The 13,361-nt window shown below is 39.4% G+C and overlaps 1 protein-coding gene across 2 annotated transcripts in view; it reads left to right on the top strand.

Annotated features, from left to right (window-relative positions):
- The window catches only part of gab2 (GRB2-associated binding protein 2), a 41,026-nt gene that overhangs the window by 11,104 nt on the left and 16,561 nt on the right, over positions 1-13,361 (top strand). For both annotated transcript variants that reach the window (XM_079677291.1, XM_079677290.1), the window contains exon 2: positions 2,483-2,783. In XM_079677291.1, coding sequence (XP_079533417.1) covers positions 2,483-2,783 — 301 coding nt within the window. The remainder of the gene's footprint in view (positions 1-2,482; positions 2,784-13,361) is intronic.

Raw genomic sequence — 13,361 nt, 5'->3', positions numbered from 1 at the left:
CAACACTATATAAATAGCAGGGAGTTCCAACACGCCCTGTGATGCTGCAGTAAACAGCTCATAACAATCATATTGTATCTCACAGCTCTGTCAGTGGTTCAATGGACTGTCCTGTCCAGTTGTTATTATGGACAGTGTGTCTCTCAGCTGAGCCCCCCCCCCCCCCCCATAGAAAAGTGATGCTGCTCAAACCAAAGCTATGAGGGGGAGGGGAAAGTTGGAGAGCCAGGAGAGTTCAGCCTAGTTTTACAGCTTCAGCGCTCACTTCCCAGCGCTTAGACAGTGATCGATGGGCTTAGACATGCTCTGTAGGACAGGCGGTGGGTGGGTAAGCTCATTTTGTTGTGTCCTCCTCCCCCATGATCTACTTCGCCGGGGAAGTTTGCTCGAATTTGAAAGAGTTCATGAGAGAGAAAGAGAGTGATAGAGGGAGTAGAGGCTGCGATGCCAGTTGAAGAGCTTGGCAGAAAGTGTGACAAAAGGAAACATTATTTAACCCTCTTATTCAAAGACCAAGCTGGAAATTAATTTGTTCCCAAATTAGGCTGCAACTACATTTCCCGTGGAAACTAAGCATGCTATTTTTAGAGTGATAAGGCCTCCTAAATGATGTGTCTTTGCTCCGCGGTGGAGAGCTGTGGCTGTCCTGGGTTAATACGCTGGCCGCAGTTGAAGGATGCCAGGAATAACCCAGCAGGGTCACACTGACCTCTTGAAAACTGGGCAGCGCTCCAGGTCTCAATTAAGTGATGCTCTCTCCTTCCAGAAAAGGCAATAATATTTAAATGGGGTTTGCAAGAGTTATAGCTGTGCATGGTGTAATGGCACTGAACCAAAGAGCTTTACAGACCCGATGGGGGGAATGCAGTTTGTTTCTTTTGAGGCGTAAGATGACTGTACTGTGCATTTATGAAATAAGGAAGTTCACACTCAGATAGAATCACTTAGAAGGAAGCTTAAAGACTTTATTTGAAATATTTTCTCCCACATCCTTTAGCGGTACAAACTGCAACATTAATAACAACCTCCCATAGTGAGAAATGACCTCGTATATCTGCACAGCTCATCAGATAGGGCTGTAGTGGTAGGATATATATATATATATATATATATATATATATATATATACACTGCCTCCAGCTTTTATCAGTGTATCGTTCTCACAGAAAATAAAAATGAAAAAGTCATATACCACATGGAGCTCTTCAGCTACACAGGAGATAAGATCACAATCTGCACTTCCTGGGTAAAAAAGAGAAAACATATGTTGCTGCCTTTTTCCTTTTTACCTCTGTTGACTTCTCAGAGGATAAATAAACATTTTAGAAGTGTGTACAAATGTCACAGATATCCATATTAGTGAGCCAGTGTGCGCAGTACAAGGACATTGAAACCTAAACAGCGAATTCAGCCATCATTCATTGTATCCCTGAAATAGCTTATAAGAAAATGATGTATGTATATATCTGAAGAAGATTAGAAATACCTCATTTGAAAAGCACAGGAGAGATGCAATGAAATCCATGTTTTGCTCTGTGTTTATGCATCTGTCTGCTTTGAGGGGGTGTGGGGCAGCTAGCCTTGCAGCAGTGTCTGTGTTGATGGAGAGAGGGGGCCTGCAGGATCCTGTGTGTCAGCAGCCTGCATGTGAGAGACATTGCCTGGCGGAAGTGCATCGCTGGCAGATGTCCAAAACCCCCCTTTACTCCCCCTCTCCCTTCCTGGTCTATCTTCCTCTTTTGTCTCTGAGCACCGAGAACACAGAGGCCCTTTAAGACAGTTACTGGGAAAACATATGGAGGCCACTGTCCTTCCTTTATGCTGTTTCCAGTTGACAAACGCAACAGTGGTTTTGTTTTTGTGAAATCAACATGTTACTTTTGTTGGTTTTGCTCTTGCATAATTGTGGGTATTGTTGGACTGCTGCTGCCTTTCATCTGGTTGTGACAAGGAGTGTTTATTTACAGTCTTAGAGGCAACTTCAGTGACACGGTCACACGCAGCTATGTGTCAGTGTTGATTGGAGCAACGCACTGTCATTCACCACTTCTGGAAGAGGGCGGGGTCTGCAGTTTCATAATGAAGTTGTCATGGAGGAGATCTGCTTCTGTCTTAGCTCACAGAGGGATCTCAGCACAGGAAATGCGTTGGGAGGGAGTAAACACCTGCTGCCTCCCCCCGCAGCCTCCAACATACACACACTCCAACCACACACAACCACATGCGTGCTAAAGCACAGCATCCTCCTCAAGTAGGCAGACTTTAGTTTCCCTACTTGATAAACAGTTAACATCACAACCCAGTTCAGCGGTTTAGTGCGTTGCCACGGTAACATTCTGCATCACATAGAGTAGGGAATTAAACAGAACTATTGTTCAGTATTTTAAATGCAGATTAAAGTAATTCTCCATCAACACATATGATTTTGCTGTTCTGGCTCACAGGGTCAGTCTTGTACTTACATTTTATTCCCATTTCCCAGGCATGGAAGAAACGCTGGTTCATACTCCGCAGCGGCCGCATGAGTGGTGACCCTGATGTTCTCGAGTACTACAAGAACGACCACTCCAAGAAACCCATCAGGGTAATCGACCTGCACTGCTGCGAGCAGGTTGACGCCGGCCTGACCTTTAAGAGGAAGGAGTTCCAGGACAGCTTCGTGTTTGACATCAAGACCTCAGACCGCACTTTTTATCTCGTAGCTGAGACTGAGGAGGAGATGAACAAGTGGGTCCGTTCCATCTGCCAGCTGTGTGGGTTCAACCAGTCAGACGACAACCACGGTAGGAAAGCCTGACCTGTGCTTGCTGCTCTATCCACCTGCCACTGATTTCATTTAACTCTCCACCATCTCCCTGTTTAAAACACAATGAAACCTAACAAGCCAATTCATTAAGATTTTTTTAATTTTTAGGAATCTTTGTGTCATGTTGGCTTATTGATCTGCTTTTGTGTTTACTGCTGTTACTGTATGTCAATTTTACATTTCAGACAATTTAGTTTGTAAAGTAAAAAATCTGCTTCCAATATGATAATAAGTAGTACTAAAAGGACAAGTTCATTAAATTATTCTTTGTCCAACAGTAAATAAGGGACACAATAGATCATCAATTAGTTACACAAGTCATACAGTATAGAAAAATCCTTGCTGGCTATGTTTACCATTTATAAATGATTATCTTTTCATTAAATGTGTTATTCAAGTTTTGTAAAATGTAAAAACCAATAGACGAAAAAATAAACATTACATTCGTAGACAGAAATCAATTGCATATCAATTTGTAGAATGATTACAAAGTACAATAGTATGATAGAATTTATGAAAAAACACACCTTTACTGAATCAATATAATGTGTTTTGGCGTTTAAGGCATGCAAGTACAAAACAAAATCTAATAACTCATTCCTTCTCTAAGTCTCCTATTGTGCTTTTTTTTGGTGTTATTTGGAACAGCTTGTGTCTTAGTTTTCACAAAATGTGCAGCAGAGGTCCAGCCACATGATATCATTGGCAATTGTTTTTTTTTTTTCATCTTTGTTATTTGAGAGAGTGGAATGGGAACATCCCTGCCAAATAAATGGACACAGTGCCGGAGAGTGTTATTGATTTTTCTCTTCATTTGTTATGTTAAGGAAAGGGTCTGCTCTCTGCCTCTTGTTTCCAGGATGGTGGGAATTCTTATTCTTGATTTTGGCCATTATAAAACTTAGTGGCAGATACAGAGGGGACAGTTTTGCCACAGCTTCTCTTTTAAATATTTTGCGCTTGAGAAAGGCTTGTTTTCCTCTTGGATTGCTCATGATAAAAAAAAGGAGCTTGTTGAATTAAAGTGCCAAATAGAAAACTCATGCAAATGACAACATGTTTATGCAGTAATGTTCTTATGTAAAACAGATTCAGTCTGGGAGCAATTCTGTGATCCTTAAATTGGTCTTAATTTTCTGAATCACACTTTGCTATTATCTCTTGCCATTTGAAAGAAAATAAATGATAGTAATGCAAACGCCTCCCTCTAAGCAGCAGTAAGTGAGGTCTTTACCCAGTGTGGGTGAACCCAATGTTTTCAGATGTCAGACTCATTTTCTGGGTGGATTGATCAAAGACCTGCTATAATAGTGAGCTGAATGTGTTGTGTTAGTTATTGTTACTTTAGCTCATGGCATCTGAGGTGCGCTTGGAGCATCGATGCACCTTTAGATCATACATTACCACAAATATTCAGTAGAACCACAATGATTAGTCGATCAACAGAAACATATTTAACCCTTTTTAAAGGGGCTCAATTATGCTCTTTGGGGTTTTCCCTTTCCTGGAGTGTTTTATATAGGCTATTGTCTATCCATGTAATGGTCTGCAAAGGCTAAACTCCCAATGTTTCTCCCCCACTGCCTTTGAAATGCATCCATTCGACCTCCTTTGTTTACTTCCGTAACATAATGACATCACCATGTAACACTCAAGCTGCTATTGGCTAGCGCTCCAACATACGTGATAAGCGAAGGGCTGGGACATCTCTAAGCGGTTGACCAGTCACAACAAAGCCGGCCAGCTGACCAATCAGAGCAGACTGGGCTCTGGTTTCAGATGGAGGGTAAAAAAAGCTATGCAGCACACGCATTATGAAAAAAATAAAGACCTTTTTGAACATTAAAGCATGTAAACATGTCACAGTAAAGGCATAAAATACAACTATAAACCTGAACATTTGCATAAAAAGGCCCCTTTAATCTTAAGTATTTTGCAGAACTTTTAGGAAATAGTTTTCAGCCTCTCTAATATGCAGTTGTCCTGCTATTTTCAGGTTATTCATATTAAGCTGACTTTCTTGGGTCTTGGGTATTTAAAGACCCCTCTTTTGACAATTGTATAGACCAAACTATGAACCGAGAAACAAATAAGCAGATTAATCAATAATGAAAAACATAATTAGTTGCACCCCATATATTCAGGACAGTGTGTGTTATCGTGAGTTTGTAAAATATACTCTCCTCATATTCTTGTCCATCCAGATTGAGCTCATGATGTTGTTTTCCCACCATCTGGCAGCTGGTGGACGTTAATCTTGGTGCACATGGTTGATCATCTGCAACATGCAATATGTCCAGGTGTTAAATAAAAACAGCTGTCTTATTTTTCTCACATCAGGAGGGAATCCCCCTGCTCCAAGTTCAACAACTAGCGAGGTCGTGTTATGAATCTCAAACTGTATAAGCTGTAGCCAGCGGGTGTGGCTGGGAGAATGGGTGGGGGGACTGAGAGGGTTTATGTCATCACAGCTGCATTAGTGACACCATTTTTTGATCTAGAAACTTCACTTAAATGTGTTTTGGAGAAATCCCTATCTAAATGTATTTTGCTTCCAAATTCATACTATATTTTAGTATGGGTGCATCATAACAGGAAGTTAGTATTTGTTATTACCCCTTTGTGCTATCTTATTTGATGAAAAACCACTTGCAGCTTATTCCTCGCAAAATCATGATTCCTAGCATTATTTATGCCAAAGGAGTAAAAACGGACTGCTTTTGATAAGCATTCAAAACCAAAACTAATACCTTCTTCAAATGTTTCAATGCTCTAGAAAGGCATGACAATCTTATGCTACTAATACTTATAAGCTGCAACTTCATTTATTTAGATGCTTAAGTAGTAGTAGTAGTTTTGAATGTGTGCAGCTGAATAGTGAACCAAACAAGTGGAAATATAGATGTTATTTTCTCACCTATTTGTTCCCCAAGGGCATTGTTGCTTGATTTACCACTGGTTCTCTATTGCGTCATTACTGAAGTCTAAATTATGTGAAAAAGCAAGGACTTTATTTATAGACAGCCATGAATTTGAGTTGGTTCATAAAACCATTCAGAGCTGACCCACTGCTGATCTGAAACAAGCTGATTGTGTTTGTTCACTGGTGCTCACACACATGGCTTCTTCTTGCTGGTGTTTGCTTGTTTCTGCTTTCCATCTTAAACAAACTACATGCACATTTTAAGATTGTTCCACTCAACACGTTCCACCTTCTATGGAAAAGCATTTTTGCATGATAGGCATTTAAGGCAGTGTCTTTCCGAGGAATAAGTTGTTGACTGTTATGCAATTCCATGCAGCTCTCCCTCCAAAGACCGTAACTTTTGCCTCACTTTTCACACAAGTGGAATAATACAAAGCTGAAATAACCTATTGTATAATAATTCAAAAATTACCTTTCATTACAAGAGCAAGATATTTTTGTCTTAGAGCCAAAAACCTCAAATTAGCCTAGAATGGATCACCAATGTGTACAATACATAACATCCTCTAGCTGTTGTGACTAGGATAGATTCTCAGGGAACCAACTGAAATAATTCAATGGTAACTTAATACAAAATGTTAGATTGTTGCACAGTTGTAAATACTATAGAGTATATTCTTCCGTTTATTTCATTGCTGAAAAGTCTGATAGATTAGTTATTTTGTTTTCTAAGGATCAACTCATCAAGTCACCAGCCAAGCATTAAGCGTTATTTTAGTGTGTTGAACAAAGCAGTTTACATTTTTGAGAGGGACAAAACGTACTGCAGTCACATGGAAACAAATTCAATTGCTGAGAACACAAATATTTGTTCAGTCAGAAAATGCTTTATGCCAATATAACCTGAAGAAACTACCAGACCTGTGAATAATAATGTTTATTGAGGCTGACATTGATTTCACTGAGCATCTGTGTGACTGTAAGATTGAGAAATAAGGGTGTGTGTGAGGAGGCAACTCCCTGCGTGAATCAGTATTCCTAACACAACATCTCTGATCTTGCTCTTTGAGCCATAGTACTGGTGGAGCAGAGCCACAGTTTCACAGCAGCAACACATTAACTGTAACACACTGAGCCTTTATCAGTTGATACAGAATCCTATACTTGTGGGTTAAGTGATTTTAGTTTGATGAAGTGACTCAGACACTTGCATTGTATTCAGAGCAAACAGAGGATAACTGTTCACAAAGATCTTTGAGAAGGTAAATATAATTTTGTTTTCTGGCAGACATCTGCAGATCTGTGCTAGTGTGTCACCTAACAGACTGGGAATTCCCTTTCAGGAAGAAAACAAACCATGTTCTGAAAAACATGATAAGTTACTTCCTCTTATGGAAAGTACACTAGCAGACTGAGACAAACAGAAGACGACACACAAATGGCAAGTTAGGCAGATACAATGTTAGTTTTCATAAAAAGCCAGACAGACTAGACCAGACTACTGGGTGTCTGGAATTCATATTGATTTTATTACGCAGTTTTACATACTCTACACTGTGTCATATTTGTTTTTCTAATACATCTGCAGTGCCAATGGGAAGCCTAAAATGACAGTGAATGGGATCAACCAGGCTTGGCTAGACAATAGTGACTCTTAGAGAGGAGTGTTTGTGTTCCTCAGATGGTTTTGTTGAGACTCTGCCTGCATTAGTTATATCAGCACCTTAATCTGAACCTACCTTTTGTCAGTCTGTCTTTGAGGAAGGTTGGCCAAGTACATGACAGCAGCTCATTGTTACACAACCGAGGAAGGGCAACGTTCCCTTTTTATATAATACAACTTTTATATTGTATTATATCTGATGAGGTTTCACAATGCCCCACACATTGTCACACTCAGTGACCATTTGACTTTTTACATCATTAGAGCTACTTACATTTTTCTGGTGGCCATGACAATCATTTGGTTTTAGGTTTGTCCTTCTACAGTTAAAAGGTACAACCGAGAAACAGCAGCTTGTTTTGGTCTTCTGTCACTCCAGATAATCCCAGAACAAACTGTAAAATGTACAATGTCAGTAGAGAGTAGTTCTACTGTTCTCAATGAGGTCTGTGTATTATCAAAAGTGAACGGGACATACTGTAGTTTCTTGATAGAAAGATTATAATGGAGTTTTAAGTCAAATATTCAATGCTTTGAGCAGCACACAGTCAGCTCCATCCACCCTGCTTTAATGTGTTGACGAAGGTTTGAGAAAAGAATATCACACATTGTGAGCAGAAAATACACACATGCTTAATAAATGGGCCAAGTAAAACATTTTTTATATTTGGGTATCTGCTTCCAAGAGTCCCATTTTATGCCGATCGTTTTGGCTTGATTCAAATAAATAACAGGCCAGTGTTGTAGCCTACAGCATATTTTATACATATTTACAGGCACACACAGTACATACAAACATACTCCCCTCTTCATTGGCTACACATCTGCCTCTCCCCTCCCAAAGTGCCCTTTGTGTGCATTGATTTTTTTGTTGGAACAATGAGACTCGATGGCACTGGAAGGTCAGGTTTCTGCTGCCACAGAGCTGTCTGAGGTCGGTTTGCTACTGCTGCCACTGCTGTGCATCCCACAATAACACTAGCAACATCTGAAACACTTGCTGGAGACTTGAGAATACATTGTGCGTGCCCATCATCAAGTTTGTCAAAGAAGTATGTAAAAAGAGATTGATATATGAATCCTGAATCACTTGTAACAATATGAATACAAAAATGATATGTGTGCTTGTCACTCATCTTATTTTGAACAAATGCTGATAATCAAAGGCACAATATTTATCAGAAATTGGACAGTAACCAGTCAATATAACACCTTTTCCACATGTTTTTCTTATTCTCACAATCTGCTGATGGGTGTTAGTACTGTTGTTTTCAGATAGTGACGGCTGGGTGTGTGGCGTGTGTCTGCTCCCAGGGAGACCCACCCCCGAGCACAATCTAATGAATGGAACATCATCTCGTCAATCATGGGCTTTGTTCTGCTCTCCCCCAGCTGTTTGAACTTCGAGATGAGGATAATCTCAACTAAAGGATGAGGTTTTTACTTGTCAGCAAACCTCTTTTTTTTTGTTCCCTGTTTTGCATGACAGCTCCCACTCTTTTTTGTTTTTCCTCCTCGTCATTTTGTCTGTTCCCTGTCTATCTCTGGGGGGGGAAATACAAACGTCAGTATTGTTTTTCAGTTAAACTGTTGCATGGCCTTAAGATGGTGAGAAATTGAAAAAAGAATAACTACTAAATCAGCTAGTAAAGCAGCAGCCTCATCAGTTTTTTATCAAAAAAGGTGTTGAAAAGGGATTTGGGATTTTTTCAAAGGCGGTTTATATTAAAGCCCCTTTTTCAGGACATATTGATGATTTGTTGACTGCAGATATACTTCTCAGACAGAATGATTCATTAATGACATTATTAAACTTCATGATGACCATGCCATTTCATTGAAGTTTTCAAAATGTAACTTTTGAGGAAATATTTTAATCTAATCAAAACTTCCTCATTGAATTATTCTTACAGACAGACATGTGTTCTTTGATACCGATAATGATCAAAGAGGAACTTACTTCTAGACAGTGATGTTGTGGTAAGTGTTTTCTTTTCTCCTCCACAAGAAATGTCAGTTAAACTGTGACTGCTGTTGGCAACAGTTAAACTTCCCTCGACGAGAAAGAAATGTCACTCAATGTGACCAACCAGAAGCAAACAAGCGGTTACATAATGTTAAGAACTCAAGGCACTGTTTTTGAAATACATTCATGCGGACATTGAGAGTTAAAGTGGTGGATTATACAGTATGGTGTTCAGTATCTATTTCGGTTTTATCATTTGTGTTTGTTTTTTTTGTGCAGACCCAGGTTGTAGGTGTCATTTTCTAGATTGCCATTAGAGCAATTGTTCAGATCAGGGGCGCCGGAAGCAGGGGGGCCAAGGGGCCATTGGTCCCCCCACTTTACAGCCCTACCCAAAATGTTCGCAGCGGCAGATGCCGCGGAACACTGTACATCCCGTTTCAAGAATTCCCCTCTACTCTAAAGTCACATCTAAAAGGAATGCGATCTGATCTAGCTGTGTATATTTAGTTATTTTTAGCTTACTATTAAATGACGGATATACCTTTCTGTCTATGATGTTTTACTAATCAGATATTAATGTGTAGAACTACAATATGTGAAATAATATAGCAATATTCTGTGAAAACATGAATAAAACTACACATCTTCAGATGTTATACATACATTACATTACATTGCATTTAGCTGACGCTCTTATCCAAAGCGACTTACAATAAGTGCATTCGACCAGGAAGATATAACCTTGAAGAAAACAGAATCATATAAGTACATCAGGTTTCATAGAGCCAAACATTTCAAGTGCTACTCAACTGGCTTTAGATAAGCCAGTCCTTTATTAGTATATAAGTACTCTGTTAGCAGTTCTTTGTTAGTAATTCTATCACTCGAAGTGGAGTCGAAAGAGATGAGTTTTCAGTCTGCGCCGGAAGATGTGCAAGCTATCTGCTGTCCTAATTTCAATAGGGAGCTCATTCCACCATTTTGGAGCCAGGATAGCAAACCCACGTGTTTTTGCTGATGGGAACTTGGGTCCCCCTCGCAGTGCGGGTGCAGCGAGCTGTTTGGCCGATGCAGAGCGGAGTGCACGTGCTGGGGTGTACAGTTTAACCATGTCCTGGATGTAGGAAGGGCCAGATCCATTCGCAGCATGGTACGCAAGTACCAGTGTCTTGAAGTGGATTCTAGCAGTTACCGGAAGCCAGTGAAGGGAGCGGAGGAGCGGCGTGGGGTGGGAGAATTTAGGAAGGTTGAAGACCAGACGAGCCGCTGCATTCTGGATGAGCTGCAGAGCTCGGATGGCACATGCAGGCACATACATAAGTGTCCTACACTAATAATACAAAGTTATGATGGCATTGTATGCTGTGTGTTATTTGTAACATCTTCAGAAACTACCTTTCCAACTCCTCAGCAGTTGACTGTTTCAGGTCTACAGGTTCATGGTACAATGCAAAAGCTTCAAATCTTGAGACTGAAACTGTATTATTCTTTACCGTTCTGTTTTAATTTCACAATAAAGTTAATAGTAATATTATGTTTGATATTATTATGTTTTATTAACTAGACCACTGCATGTTAAGACCATCTTTTCTGTCGGTTTGTTGTTAAAAATATCAAAACAATATATGTGTGGATAACAAAATAAATCTGTCATAAACTAAACTGGAAACTTATACTGGAAGTACAATTTATTGTGTTAACAGTGCAAACTTGACCGTTTTCTAGTGGCCTAGTGGTTAAAGCACGTTATTTAATTGTGTTGTTGATTATGTTATATTTCATTAAAAATATTAAGAGTAGCCTACATACATAATAGGGGGAAAGTAGAAGGTCAATGATAGAAATATAGAATAGAAAATATCAAAAAGATACTGTAGTGATCTCTACAATACAACAGTTTAGTGCAGGACGTCCAAAGATATTAACAGGAGGATGTGCAAAACAGACAAACTAATAAGGCTTTCAGAATCAGAATCAGAATACCTTTATTAGTCCCACAGAGGGGAAATTTGCAGCGTTACAGCAGGAAAGAGCCACAGACAGCTTAGTGTTGCATATCTTAAATGCGTTAAAAAAGTACTAAGTTATAATATAACTTATTTAAACATTAAAGAATACTTTAAATTAAGGTCTTCTTTTGAATAAGAAAAAAATGTTGGGGGTATCAACAGATATATATTAAGCCTGACAAAGTACTTAACGTCTAATATATTGCACAGTTTATTTTGACACTTGACAATCACCTTCCCTGAATTTTACTCAGGTGTAACTAAAGTCTGATTTAAGGGTTATTTATATTTCACATCATTAATCAGAATCTGCAAAGTAACTAAAATAAATATAATGGAGTAAAAATACCAGGTTAACCTCTGAATTGTAGTGGAGTAGAATTACAAAGTAAGAATAAATTGCATTGTGTACATGCTGCTGTAACAAAAACATTTCCCAACTTGGGATCAATAAAGTATATCTTATCTTATCTTTGATTGATGGCTACTGCCATATTTGCAACATTTGAAGACATAAGACCAGCTATTAAATAAAGCTCTTCTGACCTTAGCTGTCATGTGGGTATATATTAATGCTGCCCATTATGGACACAAGCAATTTTCACCCATTTATTAATTATATGTTTTAAATTTGATAACACCACGGTGTTTCCCATCCCCTGAACCTCCAGGGGTGTACACAGTATAATACGGGCAACTTCTAATTTTGGGAAATACGAAAACGTCTTTTAAAACTACAATTCCCAGTAGAGACGTGACATAGAACATGTTGCGAAACACAATTAGACAGCATGTGTAGTTCTGGGGAGTGGGGTGGGGGTGGCCCCCCCACCCACTCGTTCGAATCCAGTTTTGGATAGTCTGCCGTGGTTTCATTCCATTTCAAAGAGCTGCTTGACGCTCGGCGTAACCTTGGCGCACTGCCACTCCAACATCCAATCACAGAGCTTTACTAATCACGGGGTTTGTCAAGCAAAGCGGATGTTGTAGTCCCAAACGATAGCTGAGGATTATGGGTAGTGTAGTGTCTTTCCTAGACTCCGAAAAAACTATTTGTTTCTCCGAATCGAAGGTTAAAAACACAAAAGCATTGTACACCATTTAAACCAATTAATGCCGTGTAATTAACAAGGATAAACTGATCTTTTTTAGTGGATGGGTACGGCAGATATCACTGTAAAATCATTTGACAGTGAGGGGAATACTTCCGGTTTTATTATGAAAACTTCAAGACCGGAAATACTGTTTGAGGGTTGACGCCAACTTTACATGGACGCGGTCAATAGAAAGGAATAGGGGAAAGATGTAGTACACGTTCTCCTGGCGAGTCCTCAAATTATCTTCGTAAAATAGATCCTACACCTCCACTGGACGTGGATTCTAAAAGTACAATATACACTTATCGCTAGAAATCAAATCAAAAAGCATTTTAATGGCCAAACTATTCTATAATTTAGGATTTTCCAGAGAGGGTTATTTGTGAATATACGACCCTCCGGAGCGTTTCCAACCAACGGGAGCATATGCCCATATGCCGCAAATTGTTGTTTCTTACACGACCACTAGAGGTGCTAAACTTTAAAACGTGACTATAGGTTGTAATAAGCTACTGAACAATCGACCTATTTGGTTGTTTTTTGGTTGAGAACAGGCTGCTACAGTCATATGAAAAAGAGACTATTTTGGAATGGGATAGTTTTCTTTGGCCAACTGTTTGTTTGCAACTCAGCTGATGTACAGTAGGTAGATTTTGATATACCTTCCTTCATCTTTTCGACTTGTAACCAGCCATTTGGAGTATAATCGGCTCTTTGTTATGCAGATAGGGATCCGTCTCCTTTCACACTATAAAACATTCACCGTAATGAGGAGGCTGGTAGTGTTATGACAGATAAATGTGTAATCACAGAGCTGTCCCCTGTGGACAGGAGTTTGTAGATATTTAATGTAACTTATTAGTGGTGAAGAAGTGTATGTTGGCATGCAGC

The sequence above is a fragment of the Notothenia rossii genome (genome assembly GCF_949606895.1).
Source record: "Notothenia rossii genome assembly, chromosome: 4".
NCBI classification, from domain to species: Eukaryota; Metazoa; Chordata; class Actinopteri; order Perciformes; family Nototheniidae; genus Notothenia; species Notothenia rossii.
Note: the sequence above shows the minus strand (reverse complement) of the source record. Positions and strands in the feature narration are given on the sequence as shown.